We start from the raw sequence: 20838 nt of genomic DNA, 5'->3' as shown, positions 1-20838 counted from the left end.
AGCTAGTCCCCAAGAGTCAGAAAAAATGAATAAACAAATGAGACTTAAAAGAGTGATGAAATGTACTATATGTATACCTGAAGGGTGTAATTAACTTTCTGTTCACTGGATACATTTTAAAATCCAGGGTGAAGAATGACATAAAGGTATACCAGCTGCATAATGACAAAGACAAATGTTCTCTATGAAGAATAACCATGAACATTTCTGGGATGGGACTGATACCTGGGATGATATCAAGCGGTGCCTTCGCAATCAGTCATATCATTTCAAGAAGCACTCTGGCTAGCCTTTGCCTTTCAGGAAGTATTTTAAAAGGGAAACACTCCATAGAAGAAAACTTCATATTATGCCTTTTCACAAGTTTCTATCTAAAATTCATCTCAGGAGATACAAAGTAAGACCACATTTCACAGCAATAACAAAAATGGGTGGTAGAATTATGTAGTTTTTACCCCAATGACTCTCATCACGCCTTCAACAGCTGCAAAGATCAAGTAGAGAAGCCCCAGTCCGATCACCCGGTGCATGACTGTTCCCAAACGAGGCCTGGAATCAGGAAGATGAAACAGAGAAAGAAGAAAAAGCATGGGTGAGTAAAATGTACCTGAATACAGAAACCGGCACCATTTCCAATACCAGGAAGTCACTATCTAATCACATCACTCTGTTCCCAGCTCTGAGGTACTCTGTTTTAGGAAACAGGGCCAGGAACAAAGGGTCTCTTTCTCTAGGACCTGAAGCTATACTGATGCCTGTGAAGCAATATTTGCAGGCCACAAAGGTGCCAGAGGATTTTGCTGCTGAAATTCAAGCAATGGAATGAATATAATTCAGGTACTGTTTCTGTAGAATGGAAGAGTAGGTTTGATGAAATCTAGGAAGGTAAATGCCAACTTCTAAGTGCCACTGGCAGAGAGTCTAACTTAATTCTTCCTGAGGTCTGTCTTTTCAGAGATAATTCACTTGTCTCATGACTTGGGCAGAGAAAGAGCAGGACATGAGGAGACGGAACTCCATGACCTCCTTTCTGATCACCAGCCCTCAACCAGAACAGGAGTGCTAACAGAATTTAATTTTCATTCCTTAAACTGAAAGAGTTAAAATACCATTTTTGGGCCAGGCGCAGTGGCTCATGCCTATAATCCTAGCACCTTGGGAGGCCAAGGTACACAGATCACTTGAGCTCAGGAGTTTGTGACCAAACTGGCCAACATGGTGAAACCCCGTCTCTACTAAAAAATACAAAAAATTAGCCAGGGGTGGTGGCTCCTGCCTGTAGTGCCAGCTACTCGGCTGAGGCACAAGAATCGCTTGAACTTGGGAGGCAGAGGTTGCAGTGAGCCAAGATCACACCACTGCACTCCAGCCTGAGCGACAGAGTGAGACTTTGTCTCCAAAAAACAAAAAAAAAATTTTAAAATACATTTTTGGCTCTTTCAAAATATAAATGAGTTGGGAAAATACAAAGATGGTGGCTTTTGCAATTAATAATTTAAAATAGAATAATTTCATGATATTTGCAAATCAGAATTTATTGCACATACATTTTAGGCTGCTCAAAACCCCCCCTCAGAGTAATTAGAAGAAAAAAACTGGTTTAAGAAAAATATTTAAGACAGTCATTTCAAAACAAAATATAAGTAAAAAAATAAATTAATGGTCATAGCTCATATTTAATTAAGACTACTTACCTAATCTAAGCAATCTAAATTCTGATTCATTATAATCAACCAACCAGAACCTCCAAATAACCAGAACTGTTACTGCTCTCACTTTATGAATTGAGCCAAGCAAGCTAACAGTGAAGGGATTCATTTAAAAAGGGTTTGTGTCTATACTCATTCATTTAATCTTCTATTCCTTTCACAGTAACAACACTGCACCTGTTGGTATCTGATGTTCATAACCAGAGCTGTGAAAGGTACTGCAAGATTCCTCAACAAAAGGCCTTCATTTCTTACACTGTACTAAGAACACAAAAGCGTTTGAGGAAGAATCTCCAGTAAAAGTTCAGGGGGATAAAGGCTTCCAGGCTAAAATCCTGCTAACTCCCCAACTCCCAGCTCACAAGCAAATGGGCACACACACAGGAGGAGAGCCTAGGGGTGCGAGTCACAGAGCAGAGGCCTGAGCCTGGGCACCCGAGGGCCGCAGCTCAGGAACACAGGAGGGTGCAGCAGAGGAGGCTGGGGAGGAGTAGCCAGTGATGTGAGAGGATGGAAGATGAGCTCCCGGAAACCAGGCAAAGCTGGCACTCCTTAACTAAAGCTGCTCACGGGACAGCTGGACGAGGGCTGAGCAGGGCCATGTGATACGGCAGGGGAAGGTCATGGTGGCCTTGACGAGAGCAGTCTCAATAGAGCAATACTGGGGAGGCTGAGGTACAGACTACTCATGTGAGAAGTTATGCCGCACAGGGGAAAGGTGAATGAGGCAGAAGCGGAGGAGAGGGCCATGTTGGGTGGAGGGAGGGCTTCACTTTAAAAAAATGGTAGAAATAACGAGATGCTGATGGGGGTGACCCACCAGAGAGGAAAGCTGATGATGCAAGAAAAAACAAAACAGAGCACTAGGACAGTTTCCCTCACAGTTGAGTGGGCACAAAGGCAGGGGCGGCCCGTGGCTATCCAGAAGAGGAAAGTGGTAGATGCAGTCCAGATGTGAGGGAAATGACAAGGGCTGGGGGCACAGATGCAGTGGAAGTCCCCTCTGATGGCTTCTACTTCCTCAGTGAAAAAAACCTAAGGTCAGCTGACAGGAGGGTAGAGCCTGAGAGAGAAGGGGTAAAATGGTCTTCCGCAGACAGGAGAGTGAGAAAATAGTGGCAAGGGGATTTAGTACAACTGCCAGCAGCACTGAGGGCACACATGAAGTTTATGGTCACGAATGGCAAGTGGGCCCCCTCAGTGTGGTCCAGGGCTCTTTTTGGGCAAAGTCCCCTCTCAGGTGGGAGCCTGAGGCAGAAGGAAAGCTGGACTTAGCAAGGCTAGGGTTTTCTCAAGAAGGCTGACAAAGAGAAAGGGGTCTTTGGGTGTCAGTGTCCTACTGGACCAGGGAATCCAAGCAAAAGGAAGAAGGTAACGACATAAGACGTGGAGGGACAACGGAAGGTGCCAGGGTCAAAAGGCTGGAGGCCAAAGTACAGTCAAAACAGACTGAAGCTGACATGTTAGAGAAAGTAACAGGAAACAGAGAAGGTGACAGTTGAAAAGTGAATTGCTTAAAACTCAGATTTTGAAGAGGGTGCAGTTATACATATAATAAAGTCTAGAAAATGATACTGGGAATCAGTAGCTGAAACGTGGTGACAAACAAGAGCAGGAGAGGTGGGGAGGTGAGAGCATGTTACTTAAAGTGTCATCCACATGGCTCCTGAGACCCCAGGGCCTTCTGACAGATGAAATGCTGAGGACGACACCTGTGAAGCTGGTGCCCACAGACCTGAGGGATGAGGGAGGGTCTGGAAGCTCACAGTAACCACAGTAAGATGCAGCTGGTGATCCAGCCTGAAGAGTGAGCTTCTGGGAATCAGGGTTTTAGGAAAGAAGCAGGAAGAAAGGTCTGAAAAATGCAACAAGGATAGAAATCAAGTTCTCCCATAGTTATGTCCAGTGAGTCACAGGTGAGAGGAGGAAAAGACCCGCCAGAGAGGGTCCTCGGGGGACAGAGAGGTTTCAGTCAGAAGTTTTGCTGACTCAGTGTTTAATCCACTCTCTTTCAACACTCAAATAGGACCATAAAACTTAATGGTACCGTCTAAAATACAGAAAAGGGTTGGAAAATGGTTTGAGTCACTTCAGATTTTCCATTATCCTTAAAGTTGATTATTTATTCATCTAACTATATAAAGTTATCGAAATACAAATTCAGGGTCTTTATTGGAAGATAACATAAAATAGCAAGTATGTGGAAATCTTTTAAAAATGTGTTCTTGTAGATTTTTCCCGAAGGGATTTGTACTACAATACTTAGAAGTTCCATTTTCACAAAGGTCATAACGTAGACGGACTGTATCACTGGGCTGGGACCCAGCACCTCTCCATACTCCCGTACTTACTTCACAATGCCATAGCCCAGGCTCACGATGATCACGAGCAGGCGAGCCAGCGTCCTCTTCATCGCAGAAATCAGCTCTGCAAATATCAATAAGCCTTGGGCTGAGGAAGAAAAACAATAAAATAATTCACTTCGTGTACATCTGGAAGCCTGCCAACCACAATCCTCAACAACATGTCCTGGGTATAACTACATTCGGACTTCAGACTAATCAGCCACATTTGATTTAAAAGTTATCGAATCCAACTGATGCTTGAAAACTTCAGTGAGGGATTCACACTCTCCTAAAGAATTCACTCCCTTTCTATCTAATCAGCTCCACTGGGCACGGCTTTCTTCTATCAGCCTCAACGCTGTCTCCCTGAGCTTCCCTCTGTTCTTGTTCTTTACAGAACTCTCTCTCTTCTTGTCCCGTAAGTATTTAAAAACCATAACGTCCTCTAGAGTTTTCTTTTCTCCAGGATCTCCTCCTCATGTATTCATTTAAAATGTATCTGATATGCTCCTACTGTGTGGCTATAATAGTGAAAAAGACATCTTGATCCTTGCCTTCATGGAGCTTGTACTCCGATTAGGCTAAGTAAATAGAACTCAGTGTGGTAAGAGCTAGAGGTAACACAGCATCCCTCCAGACTTGGAAGAATGCCAGTCTAATCCACACCTGGGGGAGCTAGAATTGGGTCCCGAAAACTCAGAAAAGTGACATCTAAATCAGAACTTGAAGGCTAAGTAGGAGTTAAGTTTTGGGGGGTGGGGGATGACAAAGCAAAGAACACGGCACGTGCAAAGGCATAGAGAAGAAAAGAGGAAAAGCAAACTATGTTGCAAGAAGTAAGTTCATTATGCCTGCGGCAGACAGTGTAACGGTAGATGTCAAGAAAAGAGGCTGGTCATAAAGGCAGGGACCAGTCGTGCAATTTGGAGCCCCTGTCATGGAGTCCGGACTCGATGTTAAGGGCAGTGGGAAGTCAACAACAATAAACAAAGGAACAAAAGAGGGATTGGTAAACTATGTCTGTAGCTCAGGATAGAGAGCTCCACGGGAGAGAAAGCTTCAGGAGGAAAACAATGGATGAGCTCTGCAAAAGAGTGCAGAATGTGAAGAAGGGGTTTATGATCACAAATGTTGAGGCATGAGTGTGCTGTCAATCCCTCCATAGGCTGTCGATACTCCTGAGGTAATGTGACTACAACCTTTCTGGTACAGTGTGACCTGTACAGCAAGATTCTCAACTCCTTCCAGGCTCCTGCTGCAATCTAAGGTTGTGGGAGCTTCTGGGAGGCAATCACCCTATAATTGCCTATGTTGAGTTTGCTTTTCATCAGTTTCAATTTTTAAATTCCTTTTAAAACTTTTCCATTGGTATTTTTGCAAGCTGTACTCTAAACCTAAGTTCAAGATCTTACCCATTAAATTTCACCTTTCTATTCATCATGTCAACTCTCTTGCCTCTCATCATGTATCTTCAAGTGAAAAAGGTCTATCTAAAATGATTCTCTATGCCTCTTAAGTATTTACGACCCTGGCCAGCCTCACATCATCCACAAAATTTAAGAGAATGCTGTCTACATAGTCACACAACAAATGTTAGCTGAACAAACCAACAGATTCGCAACAAGAATAAACCAGCAACAAGGTCTAAAATCTGAGAGAAACACCATTCAAAGCCTTCTAGCTCAATGGTTCTCAATCCTAGATGCATATTAGAATCACCTGGAGGCCTCTACACAGCCCCAATTCCTAGATCTGCCCTAATCAGCATCTCTGGCACTGGTACCATTTTAAAGTTCTTCAAGTGATGCTGATGCAAAACCAGGGATGAGAACCATTGCTCCACACCAGTGCTGTCCCACAGACCCTTTTGCAATAATGGAAGTGGTCTACCTCTGTGCTGTCCAGTACAGCAGTCACTTGTCACCTGTACTTACTGAGCACTTGAGATGCAGCTAGAATAACTGAGGAACTTAATTTTTAATTTAATTTAATTTTACTTAAGTACCCAGATGTGGCTTGTGGCTACCACAAAAAACAGCACAGGTCTAGATTGACCAGTGATTATTTCCATGAACTCTTTAGATAATGGCTCCACCACCAGTTTTCAGCTCATCTTGTCCAAAAGAAGTCACAAGAGGCCTTGTCAAATGCCTTGAAGAAGTCAGCTATACTAAGTTTACTACATCCTCCTGTCAATCTAGCATCCCAAAACAAAAAAATTAGTTTGACATGATCTACTCTTAATGTACCCATGTCAGGTCCTAACAATCAATGCTTCTCATCCTTCTAATGATTTTTCTAAATTTGATGCTTCAAGATCAATGTTGGGCAAGAAAGCCCCTGTCCCAGAATTCCCACCTGGGAAAATCAGAAAGGACCTCAGTTCCTGCTCACCTCTCCTATTGGACAGGACTCCTCAAAGACCCTGACAGCGGTCTGGGTATCTCTTCCAAGCCCTCCAGTGCCATCTTGGACAGCCTAGATTCCCTGAGGATGGCAGATGGTCTCTCATCTCTTCATGAATCTCAGGTTTTCGCTGCTCCATACTAAAGTGCATGCCACCCTTTACCCTCACCAAACAAGAGATCACCACCACTGACAGCAAAGCATCAGAACTGCCTTCTCCACATTGAGGAATGCTTCAATTCTAAGCAGCAGACCTACCCTTCCTTCATCATCTGGTTTAGAGCATGCACACATGCACGCATGCACGCACACACACCATAAAAAACTTCTTACAGAGTAGCGATATCTCTAATATGCATCCTGGATGTTTGTCCTTTCTTTGTTCTTTGGTACATGTCCTTTTAAACTTTTTATTTGGGGAAATTTCAAATATTCTCCAAAAGAGAGAAAGCAATATAATGATTTCCCATGTACCCATCATGCAGCTTCAATAATTAGCAATATTATGGCAAATTTGTTTCATCTATAGTCCAATTCATTTTTTTTTCTCTAGAGTATTTTAAAATAAGTAACAGATACATAGTGCCAGCTACTCCAGAGGCTGAGGTGGGCATATCACTTGGGCCTGGAGGTCAAGGCTGCAGTGAGCCAAAATTGTACCCATGCACTCCAGTCCGGGCAACAGATCAAGACCTTGTCAATCAATCAGTCAATCAATCACAGACAAAATCATGCCCTTTGCAAATCTGCATCAAGACCATTTGTAACTGGTCACTCCGAAGTACACTCTTGAGCACCTTCAACCCCTTTGAGCACTCTCTTTCCAAGGGTTCAGTGGGAGAATTGTATCTCTACTTCTCTGGCCTGAAATCTACTTTCTAGAAGTCTGGGGCACACATCTGAGGATGCCCAGCTGTACGGCCTCCCTGCTTCACATACTCCACTCTGTAAACTGTGATGGTGCCTCCACTGGTCATACGAAGATCTCTGCGGGAATAACTAGGTGGGGAGAGCACAAGGAGGCTGCAGGCACCATCCATTCCGGCACCCCTGATTTTACTCCCTGTGGCCAACTTCCTTTCTTTTCTTTTTTGAAGGAGAAGAAGATGTGGGGGGAAGGAGAAATATGTTAAAAGGATTGACAGCACCTGAAGTCTCCCTGTCTAGAACTTTGTGCTGTTTTAATCCAAGCTAAACCTTAGGAAATGGGACTTTTATTTTTCCCAGGAGGAAAGTGAGGGGAAAGTTAGCAAGAAGGAAAACATAACAAAGAGAAGACACATGCTCAGCCAGATCAGAGAGGCCTACTCTGACATTCTTTTCTTGGCTTTCCTTCTCTTCATCTATAATATGCCTGTTTCTAAACCACTGTTCAGAGGGGGGCCTCCCACCACTCTGCTCATAAATGCTGGGGAATTCTTAGATCATACTGTATTTACAGACAGTCAAAAAACTTACTTGACAGTCCAGTGTTGCTGATGTTTTGGTATTCACTATAAAAAACTGCTTTTTCAAGCATTCCCAGGAAAATAACAGCTGCAATCCAGAACTGGATTCTTAATATGTCTTTCCAATAACAGGCAGACCACATCAGCCAGAGTATGCCATATAATATATAAACAATACACATCACCATGTAAAACTGCAGGAAGAGAAGCAATTTTAGTCAGTTAAGCCTTTTGATCATTTGGAAGCTGGCACTTCTACATTCAAGTATCCAATCCTTCATTTTCCAGTCACTCTGGAACCAGAAAGAGAAGATATGTCAAAGCATTAACTACTGAGGAATTACTACCACAAAGCTCTTAGGGTATAAAATTTTTTTTTTTTTTTTTTTTTTTTTGAGACGGAGTCTCGCTCTGTCGCCCAGGCTGGAGTGCAGTGGCGCGATCTCGGCTCACTGCAAGCTCCGCCTCCCGGACTCCCACCATTCTCCTGCCTCAGCCTCCCGAGTAGCTGGGACTACAGGCGCCCACCATCTCGCCCGGCTAGTTTTTTGTATTTTTTAGTAGAGACGGGGTTTCACCGTGTAGACCAGGATGGTCTCCATCTGCTGACCTCGTGATCCACCCGTCTCGGCCTCCCAAAGTGCTGGGATTACAGGCTTGAGCCACTGCGCCCGGCCTAAAATTCATTTTTTAAAAACGAAAAGATGATGAGAAATACTCACAATCATTAGGGGCCAATCTGATGCAGAGATATATCCATGAGGCCCAATCATAGAAAGAGAAACTGGGATAGAGAAGAAGAGAGAGTTAATTGTCAGTCTTAAATCTTTAAATGCAAGTTCATTTCCCAGAAGGCTCCAAGAATAACAAACCACACTAGCAAATGTAGCACATACATGGTATTGGACAATTAGTAATTGTCTGATTATGTAACCTTACCAAGATACCTTCACTGTAAGACCAGAAACTCTAAAACTGCCAGAAGAAAACATAGGGAAAACACTACACAACACCGGTCTGAGCAATGATTTTTTGGATTTGATCCCAAAAGCACAGGCAACAAAAGCAAAAATAGACAAATGGGATTACATCAATATAAAAAGCTTCTTTGCAGCAAAGGAAACAACAGTAGACACAGACAACTTAAGACTGGGAGATAAAATTTGCAAGCCATATATCCAAGAAGGAGTTAATATCCAAAATACATAAACTCAAACAACTCAATAGCAAGAAAACAAAAAAACTCAGTTAAAAGAATGGGCAAGGGGCCAGGCATGACAGCTCACGCCTGTAATCCCAGCACTTTGGGAGGCCAAGGTGGGCGGATCACTTGAGGTCAGGAGATGGAGACCAGCCTGACCAACACGGTGAAACTCCGTCTCAACTAAAAACAGAAAAATTAGCCAGGTGTGCTGGCATGCACCTATAATCACAGCTACTTGAGAAGCTGAGGGAATCACTTGCAACCGGGGAGGTGGAGGTTGCAGTGAGCTGAGATCACGCCACTGCTACTTCCAGGCTGAGGCAACAGGAGTGAGTCTTGCCTCAAGCAAACAAAAAAAAAAAAAAAAAAAAAAAGGCAAGGGACCTAAATAGACACTTCTCAAAATAATACATATCAATGAGCAACAGATATTAATATATGAAAAATGCTCAACATCACTAGTCATTAGAGAAATGCAAATTAAAACCCTAATATCATTTCACACCTGTCAGAATGGCTTTTATCAAAAAGATGAAAGACAGTAAGTGCTGATGAAGATGTGGAGAAAAGGGATGCTTTGTACACTGTTGGTGAAAATGTCAATTAGTACAGCCATTATAAAAAACAGTATGGAAGGTTCTCAGAAAATAAAAACAGAATTACCATATAGTCCAGTAATCCCATTTTACTATTTATACAAAAGATCTAAAATCAGTTTGTCAAAAAGCTGTCTGCACCTGCATGTTCACTGCAGCAGTATGAACAACAGCAAAGTTATGGAATCAATGTAAGTGTCCATCAACAGATGACTGGATGAAGAAAATGTCTATACATACACAATGAAATACTATTCAGTCTTTAAAAAGAAGAAAATTCTGTCATTTGCAACAACATGGATGGAACTGGAAAACATCGTGCTGAGTGAAATGAGTCAGGCACAGAAAGACAAATACTGCACATTTTCACTTATATGTGGAATCTAAAGCAATCAAACTCATAAAACAAGAGCAGAATGGTGGGTACAGAGGCTGGGGGGTAGGAGGCATGGGTAGATGACGGTCCAAGGATAAAAAAAAATCTCAGACAAGAGGAGTAAGTTTTTTCTTTTTTTTTGAGTTCCACTGTACCGCATGGTGAATAGTTAATAGAGTACTGTATGTTTCAAAATTGCTAAGAGTACATTTCAAATGTTCTCACCACAAAAAATGTTAAGCATTTGGGGTGATGAATATGTTAACTAGTTTGATTTAATTATTCCACACTGTATTTATAGATTATAACATCACTTTGTACCCCATACATTTATATCATTGTAATTGTCAATTTACAAAAAAAAAAAAAGAAAAAAAGAGATACCTTTATTTGTATACACACTATTGTAAAAACCTGCACCAAATCTGATCACATACAAGAGCACAGTAGTCCCAGCTACCAAGCAAGAATTCAGACTGGCCCCCTTGCTAATTCACTGATCTCACTGGGACCTTATCTTCCTTGTCACAACTTGGAATAAATTACCAAACTCACAAATCTAGGTTGATTTTTGTCTGAGACAGCAATAATAAACTAAGTGCCAAGTACAGTGCAAAACATGCAGGGCTCAGCAACAGCTCCAGTTACTAATTAGCAGGGACTCGAAACTGCCCGCTGGTGTCAGGGTTTTACACAATGCTTGGGAAAGAAGCAGGCACAAGGCTAGTTCTATGGTCTGAATGTCCTCAAAAATTCATTAAAGCTTCACACCCACTGCGGTGGTATTAGGAAGTGAGGCCTTTTGGGAAGTGATTAAGTCATGAGGGCTATGTTCTCATCAATAGACTAATGCCTTACAAAAGGCCTGGAGGGAACTAGCTTAGGCCTTTCTTTGCTCTTCTGCCTCCACCCTGTGAGGGCAGACTGGTTGTCCCCTGTTGTGCTTCCTGCTCTTCCATCCTTTCTGCCATGTGAGAACACATCGTTTAAGGTGCCATCTTGGAAGCAGACACCGGGGCCCTAACCAGACACCAAACTTGCTGACACCTTAGTCTTAGACATCCCAGCCTCCAGAACTGTGGGGAAATAAATTTCTGTTCTTTATAAATTACCCAGTGTCAAGCATTCTATTACAGCAGCACAAACAGACTAAGACAGATAGGTGACAGAATGGCATCAGGGTCCCTGCTCCCTCTAAGTGGCACAGTCTGGCTCATGATGCCATCTCCGGAAGGAAGCCTTACCTCATACTCTTCCAGAGCAGCCACCTTGCCAGCTTCCCTCCAAGGACCATGCAGTACACCAGACCGTGCCTCCTCTGCAGCAATGCCTACCTCACCTGATTGGTTTCTGGCTGCTGACTGGCTGAATCAGAACAGTATCGAATCCCCAGGGCCCTCACATGCTGATGGCCCAGCAGACACCCACTACAGAAAACATCAGCCAACGTGATGCTAGAATACATGAAAACATTCATTCTCTTGAAAACTGCTTATTGCAAGTCTACTTTTGTGGCACTAAGGAACCACAGCTTAACAAGGCACAGAGGGTCTAACTTACAGTGGTGGGGGTGCCTCACAGACCATAGAAGCCACATGCTGGCAGATATGCTGCTTCTACTCCTGGGCTACAGACAGATCCTTTAAAATAAAATTTGTCAAATAATAAAAATCTTAAATCCCTGATGGTGGCCATTTTCAAGAAACAGAGAACATAACCTACTTCAAATACAGCTAAAATGTTGCCTACACATTTCTACATGTTAAAACATTTTTTTAATCTGAAAGAATGGGGAATTTTATATCCCACTACGAAGTTTGTTTGAAATTTTAAAATGTATCTTAACACGGTAAAATTTTCAATCTATTAAAAAATAAACAGTATCATTAAGAGAGCTTAATGTTACATTTTAAGTATCTAAATGTATACTTAACAGATAAATGTATGATAAATGTATAATTAACAGAAATTCATTTTTGAATGATGTATTTGAAACAGAGAATGTTGACTCAGGTCAGTGACAAAAATACAAAATACAGAAAATGCAGATAGTAAACATGCACACAGTTTAACTATACCGTTTAAATTCCAGCTTGCATCTGTATTCTCCGTTTTAATGGAAACAATAAAGATATGAAACCCATCTTTTTGTGTTCTGGCTACCACATCCTGAAATAGAGGTTAAAAAATTTCTTCAGGTTATTTTTAACAAATTGCTATGTAATATAGCTGAACTACTGTTTGCCATATTTTAAAATAATTGAATTGGGTTACTTTTAAAATTTTTTTCTTTTTTTCTTTTTTTTTTTTTTCAAGATTGGGGGTCTTACCATGTTGCCCAGGCTGGTCTCAAACTCCTGACCTCATGTGATCCTCCTGCTTTGGCCTCCGAAAGTGCTGGGATTACTGGTGTGAGCCACCGCACCCGGCCGTATTGGGTTTCTTTTAAACACACACACACACACACACACACACACACACACACACACACACAAATAAAACAGAAAAGGAATGGCAGGCAGTGGAAGGATAGCTATTTCTCTTATTTTTTAGACACCATCCTCCCAGACCTTAAAAGGTAAAGGAGGAAAGAAGCTTTTCTCATTCTTCAATGTTTTCTATCTTTTATATTTTTACAGGTTCCCTCTAATATTACTATTCTATATATTGTTTAATATTATCAATAAAAAACTTTTTCTAGGGCTGAGCAGGGTGACTCACGCCTGTAATCCCAGCACTTTGGGAGGCCGAGGCGGGTGGATCACTTGAGCACAGGAGTTTGAAACCAGCCTGGCGAACGTGGCAAAACCCTGTCTCTACTAAAAATACAAAAATTAGCCAGGTGTGGTGGTAGGCACCTATAGTCCCAGCTACTTAGGAGGCTGAGGCAGAAGAATTGCTTGAACCCGGGAAGTGGAGATTGCAGTGAGCTGAGATCATACCACTGCACACCAGACTAGGTGACAGAGCGAGACTATGTCTCAAAAACAACCTTTCCTTTCTACTATTACTCTTCTTATATTTTATCCTAATATTATCAAACATTTTATTTTATTTAAATGTGTGGTTTTTATTAATTTATTTATTGAGATGGAGTCTCGCTCTGTCGCCCAGGCTGGAGTGCAGTGGTGCAATCTTGGCTCACTGCAACCTCAGCCTCCTGGGTTCAAGCAATTCTTGTGCCTCAGCCTCCGCGTAGCTGGGATTCCAGGCACCCGCCACCACACCCCGCCTAATGTGTCCCGCCTAATGTGTGGTTTTTAAATTGAATGGGGGAAGAGGAAGTTAGATAACATTGTCAGAAATGACTCAGATTAAGTACATAAGCTAAATGATTCAAATTTCTTAAGGCACTATGTTACTTGCAATTCCACTAAGGAATAAAACTTCCCACTGTAATGCTTGTAAATTCTCCAATGCCCTCCCATAACTGGACCACACTTTTTATACTCCACTTTCCTGAATATTTCCTATCCATTTCTTTCATTTCCTACTTCTCATCATATGACAGATTTTGTACAAAGTTTGTCCTGGCCATTGCAGAACAAGTGCCTTTCCATGATCAGACTTCTTAAAGATGGCTGAAGAGAAAGCATGAAGAGTCACAGTATAAAAGCAAACATTAAGCTCTCCCAACCCTGCTTTCAGTCCCTACACATAACTCCCAACCCTTTCGACCTCTTACTCAGTCTTCTGACTTTTAATAATTCCCCAAAATGCCAAAATTTCCCTCCCACATGCTACATTCATGGTTTCTATTTCATTAAATCCTTAATGACAAGCACAGCCCATTGCTATGCTGTCTTGCACATTTAGAGGGAGAATTTCATTTTTTAAAGAAAAGAAAGGCTGCATAGAAACTCATCTTAAATTGCTTTAAGAATATTTTTAGACAAAGATAGAAACAGTATATACAAAATTCATAAAGACACATATAAGAAAATTTTTTTTTGAGAGAGTCTTGCTCTGTCACCCAGGCTGAAGTTTAGTGGTGCAATTTCAGCTCGCTGCAACCTCCACCTCCCAGGTTCAAGTGACTCTCATGCCTCAGCCTCCCAAGTAGCTGGGATTACAGGCATGTACCACCATGCCTGGCTAACTGTTATATTTTTAGTAGAGATGAGGCTTTGCCATGTTGGCCAGGCTAGTCTCAAACTCCTGGCCTTAAGCAACCTACCTGCCTCAGCCTCCAAAAGTGCTGGGATTGCAAGCAGGAGCCACTGCACCTGGCCTGAAAACATATGGTTTTAAATAATATTTCCTTTTCCTTCCACAATTCTAATAACCCTACTATATATCACTGTCTAAGTGTTTATCCATTAGCAACTTTTTTCAGTCTTACAATAACTTATGTATATCTGATTTAAAGACAAATCAAACTGCTTACCGTTGATCTTTCCTGGTGTGAAACATTTCTGGTATTTATTAGTTCTTTATTCTGGAAAAAAGAGTAAATAATGCCATTTTATACTGCTGCATTTCTATGGAGAAAAGTTGTTTTAATGATTAAAAAAAAATGTTAGAAGAAAAATGAAAAATTAAAAGCTAAACATCAAAAAACAAATCTCACTGTATCCCAAACACAAGTAACAAAGTTCTGCTTTTGAAAATTACCCCTATTATATAAAGAGACTGAACCTATGACTCACTGATGCTCCTGAAAGAGATGGGAGAATGGAAGCAAGGTGAAAAACCTATTTCAGTGTATCACCCACAACAACTTCCTCAACCTAGCCAGAGGGGCCAACATTCAAATTCAGGAAATGCAAAGAACCCCCACAAGACACTTTACAAGAAGATCATCCCCAAGACACATAAATCATCAGATTCTCCAAGGTCAAAATGAAGAAAAATGTTAAAGACACCTAGAAAGAAAGGTCAGGTCACCCACAAAGGAAAGCCCATCAGATTAACACCAAGCCTCTTCACAGAAACCCTACAAGGAGAAGAGAATTGGAGGCCTATGTTCAACATTCTTAAAGAAAAGAAATTCCAACCAAGAATTTTATGTCCAGCCAAACTAAGCTTCATAAGTGAAGGGGAAATAAGACACTTTTTAGACAAGCAAATGCTGAGGGAATTCATTCAGACCTGCCTTACAAGAGCTCCTGAAAGAAGCACTAAATATGGAAAAACCATTACCAGCCACTTTATACTTTACCACTATAAAGTAACCACACAAATGAGTCTGCATAATAACCAGCTAACGATATGACAGGATCAAATCCACAATATCAATGCTAAAAGCCTCAATTAAAAGGCACAGAATATTAAGCTGGATAAAGAAGCAAGACCCAACGGTTTGCCGTCTTCAAGAGACCCATCTTACATGCAATGACACCCAAAGGCTCAAAATAAAGGGTTGGAGAAAAATCTACCAAGCAAATGGAAAACAGAAAAAAAGCAGAGGTTGCAGGCCTAATTTCAGACAAAACAGATATTAAACCAACAAAGATCAAAAAAGACAAAGGGCATTATGTAGTGGTAAAGGGTTCAATTCAACTAGAAGACTTAACTATCTTAAATACATACGCACCCAACACAGGAGTACCCAGATTCATAAAGCAAGTTCTTAGAGATGTTTAAAGAGACTTACACTCCCACACAATAACAGTGACAGACTTCAACATCCATCTGACAGTATTAGACAGATCACTGAGGCATAAAATTAACAAAGATATTCAGGACCTGAACTCAACACTGGATCAAATGGAGTTGATAGACATTTACAGAACTCTTCACCCAAAAATAACAGAATATACACTCTTCTCATCTCTGCATGGCACATACTCTAAAATCAGCCAATCAGAAATAAAACAATGCTCAGAAAATGCAAAAGAACCAAAATCATACCAACCACTCTCTTAGACCATAACAATAAAATTGGAAATCAAGATTAAGAAAATATTTCAAAACCATACAATTGCATGGATATTAAACAACCTGCTCCTGAATGACTTGTGGGTGAATAATGAAATTAAGGCAGAAATCAAGAAGTTCTTTGAAACTAATGAGAACAAAGATACAACATACCAGAATCTCTGGGACATAGCTAAAACAATGTTAAGAGGGAAATTTATAGCACTAAACGCCCACATTGAAAAGTTAAAAAGATCTTGACTGGGCACGGTGGCTCACATCTGTAATGCCAGTACTTTGGGAGGCTGAGGCAGGTGGATCACCTGAGGTCAGGAGTTCGAGACCAGCCTGGCCAACATGGCGAAACCTCGTGTCTACTAAAAATACAAAAATTAGCTGGGTGTGGTGGTGGGTGCCTGTAATCCCAGCTACTCAGGAGGCTGAGGCAGGAGAATTGCTTGAACCTGGGAGGCAGAGTGAGCCGATATCGCGCCACTGCCCTCCAGCCTGGGCAACAGAGTGAGACGCTGTCTCAAAAAAACAAAAAAAGAAGAGTTATAAAGATCTCAAATTAATTAACAACCTAACATCACGACTAAAAGAACTAGTGAAGCAAGAGCAAACCAACCTCAAAGCTAGCAGAAGACAAGAAATAACCAAAATCAGAACTGAACTAAAGGAGACTGAGACATGAAAAACCATTTGAAAGATCAATGAATCCAGGAGCTGTTTTCTTGAAAAAATTAATAAGATAGACTGCCAGGTAGGCTAATAAAGAAGAAAAGACAGAGGATCCAATAAACTTAATTAGAAATGACAAAAGGAATGTTACCACTAACCCCACAGAAATACAAATAACCATCAGAAAATACTATCAACACCTCTATGCACACAAACTATAAAATTTAGAATAAATGGATAAATTACTGGACACATACACCCTCCCAAGACTAAATCAGGAAGAAACTGATTCCCTGAACAGACAATAAGAAACTCTGAAATGGAAATAGCCTACACCAAAAAAAGGCCCAGGACCAGATCGATTCACAGCTAAATTCTACTAGAAGTACAAAGAAGAGCTGGTACCATTCCTACTGAAACTATTTCAAAAAATTGAGGAGGAGAGACTCCTCCCCAACTCATTCTATAAGGCCAGTATTATTCTGATACCAAAACATAGCAGAGACATGACAAAAGAAGGCTTCAGGCCAGTATCTTTGATGAACATTGATGCAAAAATCCTCAACAAAATACTAGCAAACCAAATCCAGCAGCACATCAAAAAGTTAATCTACCATGATCAAGCAGGCTTTACCCCTGGGATGCAAGGTAGGTTCAACACATGCAAATCAATAAACACCATTTATTACACAAAAGAATTAAAGACAAAACCACATGATCATCTCAATAGATACAGAAAAGGCTTTCAATAAAATACAACATCCTTTCATGTTAAAAACTCTCAATAAACTAGGTATTGAGGGAACAGACCTCAAAATAATAAGAGCCATCTATGACAAACTCATAGCCAACATCATACTGAATGGGCAAAAGCTAGAAGCATTTCCCTTGACATCAGGCACAAGACAAAGATGCCCTCTCTCACCACTCCTATTCAACATGGTATTGGAAGTCCTGGCCAGAGCAATCAAGTAAGAGAAAAAAATAAAGGGCACCCAAATAGGAAGAGAGGCAGTCAAACTATCCCTGTTTGCAGACAACATGATTATATATCTAGAAAACCCCATACTCTCTGCCTGAAAGCTCCTTGAGCTGATAAGCAACTTCAGCAAAGTTTCAGGATACAAAATCAACATACAAAAATCACTAGCGGCTGGGCATGGTGGCTTACTCCTGTAATCCCAGCACTTTGGGAGGCCAAGGTGGGAGTATCACTTAAGGTCAGGAGTTTGAGAGCAGCCTGGCCAACATGGTGAAATCCCACCTCTATTAAAAAAAAAAAAAATACAAAAATTAGCTGGACATGGTGGCAGGTGCCTGTAATCGTAGCTACTCAGGAGGCTGAGGCAGGAGAACTGCTTGAACCTGGGAGGCAGAGGTTGCAATGAGCCAGGTTGCAATGCACAACTGCACTCCAGCCTGGATGATGGGACCGGGCAGGGGGCGGGAGGACGGTGCAATCCCATAGGAATACAGCTAACCAGGGAGGTGAATGATCTCTACAATGAGAAAACACTGCTCAAAGAAATCAGAGATGACACAAACAAATGGAAAGATGTTCCGTGTTCGGCCAGGTGCGGTGGCTCATGCATGTAATCCCAGCACTTTGGGAGGCCAAGGCAGGCGCATCATGAGGTCAGGACATCAAGACCATCCTGGCTAGCACAGTGAAACCCCGTCTGTACTAAAAAAAAAAAAACAAAACATTAGCCGGGCGTGGTGGCGGGTGCCTGTAGTCCCAGCTACTCAGGAGGCTGAGACAGAAGAATGGCGTGAACCCGGGAGGCAGAGGTTGCAGTGAGTGGAGATTGCGCCACTGCACTCCAGCCTGGGTGACAGAGCGAGACTCCGTCTCAAAAAACAAAAACAAGAAAGATGTTCCATGCTCATGGATATGAAGAATTAATACTGTTAAAATGGCTCTGCTGCCCAAAGCAGTTTACAGATTCAATGCTATTCCTATTAAGCTACCAATGACATTTTTCACAAAACTAAAAAATACTATTTTAAAATTCATATGGACCCAGAGAGAGCCTGAGTAGCCAAGGCAATCCTAACCAAAATGAACAAAGCTGGAGGCATCACACTACCTGACTTCAAACTATACCACAGGGCTATAGTAACCAAAACAGCATGGTACTGGTAAAAAAAAAAAACAGACAGACACACAGACCAGTGGAACAGAATAGAGAGCCTGGAAATATGGGTGCACACCTATAATAATTTGGTCTTTAATAAAGTTGACAAAAACAAAACAATGGGGAAAAGACTCCCTATTCAATAAATGGTGCTAGAATAACTGGCTAGCCATATGCAGAAGATTGAAACTGGACCCTATGCTTACATCATACACAAAAATCAGCTCAAGATGGATTAAAGAGTTAAATGTAAAACTTAAAAACTATGAAAACCCTGGAAGACAACCTAGACAATACCATTCTGGACATAGGAACAGGTGACGATTTCATGACAAAGTTGCCAAAAGCAATCGCAACAAAAGCAAAAATTGACAAATAGGATCTAACTAAACTAAAGAGTTTCCGCACAGCAAAAGAAACTATCAACAGAGTAAAAAGACAACCTACGGAATGGGAGAAAATATTTGCAAGCTATGCATCTGACAAAGGTCTAATATCCGGCGTCTATAAGGAACTTAAACAAATTTACAAGAAAAAAAACAAAAAAAAATTTTTAAGTGGGCAAAGGACATGACCAGACACTTTTCAAAGGAAGACATACATACGGCCAACGAGCATATTTTTAAAAGTTCAATATCACTGATCATCAGAGAAATGCAAATCAAAACCACAATGAGATACCATCTCACACCAGTCAGAATGGCTATTATTAAAAAGTCAAAAAATAACAGATGCTGGCAAGGTTGTGGAGAAAAGGGAATGCTTATACACTGCTGGTGGGAGTACAAATTGGTTCAACCACTGTGGAAAGCAGTGTGGCAATTCCTCAAAGAGCTGAAAACAGAACTACCACTTGACACAGCAATCCCACTACTGGGTATATACCCAAAGGAATATAAACCGTTCTGTCATAAAGACACATGCACACATATGTTCACTGCAGCACCATTCACATTGCCAAAGATATGGAATCAACCTAAATTCCCATCAATGGTAGACTGGATAAACAAAATGTGGTAGATAATACATCATGGAATAATATGCAGACATAAAAAAGGAGATCATGTCCTTTGCAGGGACATGGATGGAGCTGGAAGACATTTTCCTTAGCAAACACAGGAACAGAAAACCAAATACCGCATATTCTCACTTGCAAGGGGGAGCTAAATGATGAGAAAACGGACACAAAGAGGGGAACAGCGGACACAAAGAGGGGAACAGCAGATACAGAGTGGGGGAACAGCATACACAAAGAGGGGAACAACAGACACAAAGAGGGGCCTACTTAAGGGTGAAGGTTGGGAGGAGGTAGAGGAGCAGAAAAAATAACTATTGGGTACTAAATTTAGTACCTAGGTCACGTAAATATGTACAACAAATTCCTGTGACATGAGTTTATGATATAACAAACCCGCACATGCACCCCTGAAAATAAAAGTTAAAAAATAAAACTTACTCCTTAATGAGGATAATGTTGCCACTGGCAGGGAAAGTGTTAGGAACTAAAAGAGAGTTCTAGGTGCTAAAATGTTCTACAATTCATCAGGGTCTACATGGTTGTGCTCAGTTTTTCGTTGCTTGTTCATTTTTTTGAGACATAGTCTCGCTCTGTCGCCCAGGCTGGAGTACAGCGGCGCGATCTCTGCTCATTGCAAGCTCCGCCTCCCGGGTTCACACCATTCTCCTGTCTCAAACTACTAAGTAGCTGGGACTACAGGCGCCCGACACCACACCTGGCTAATTTTTTGTATTTTTAGTACAGACAAAGTTTCACTGTGTTAGCCAGGATGCTCTCAATCTCCTGACCTCATGATCCACCCGCCTCGGCCTCCCAAAATGCTGAGATTATGGGCATCAGCCACCGCACCCGTCCTTTTAAAAATTCATTGAGGGGTACACTGATGTGTACTTTTCTGTGTTTATTATATTTCAACACATTTTAAAGAGAACTCCTTTAAAACTTTTACTGAAGACATTTTTACTTCAGAATTTACAAAAGAACAAAAAATAAATTTAAACGCCCCATAATCTCACTACCCACGGCTGACTGCTGGGGTTTTTTTTTTTTTTTTTTTT

General features: G+C 41.3%; 1 protein-coding gene across 2 annotated transcripts in view; it reads right to left on the bottom strand.

Moving 5' to 3' along the window:
• Positions 1–20838, bottom strand: part of TMEM87B (transmembrane protein 87B) — a 68755-nt gene that overhangs the window by 31303 nt on the left and 16614 nt on the right. For both annotated transcript variants that reach the window (XM_017856216.1, XM_017856215.1), the window contains exons 5-10: positions 14472–14522; positions 12163–12253; positions 8631–8692; positions 7919–8102; positions 4061–4160; positions 456–549 (exon numbers count right to left, since the gene is read on the bottom strand). In XM_017856216.1, the coding sequence (XP_017711705.1) occupies positions 456–549; positions 4061–4160; positions 7919–8102; positions 8631–8692; positions 12163–12253; positions 14472–14522 (582 nt within the window). The remainder of the gene's footprint in view (positions 1–455; positions 550–4060; positions 4161–7918; positions 8103–8630; positions 8693–12162; positions 12254–14471; positions 14523–20838) is intronic.

The sequence above is a fragment of the Rhinopithecus bieti genome, unplaced genomic scaffold (assembly GCF_001698545.2).
Source record: "Rhinopithecus bieti isolate Rb0 unplaced genomic scaffold, ASM169854v2 scaffold_42219, whole genome shotgun sequence".
Lineage (NCBI taxonomy): Eukaryota > Metazoa > Chordata > Mammalia > Primates > Cercopithecidae > Rhinopithecus > Rhinopithecus bieti.
Note: the sequence above shows the minus strand (reverse complement) of the source record. Positions and strands in the feature narration are given on the sequence as shown.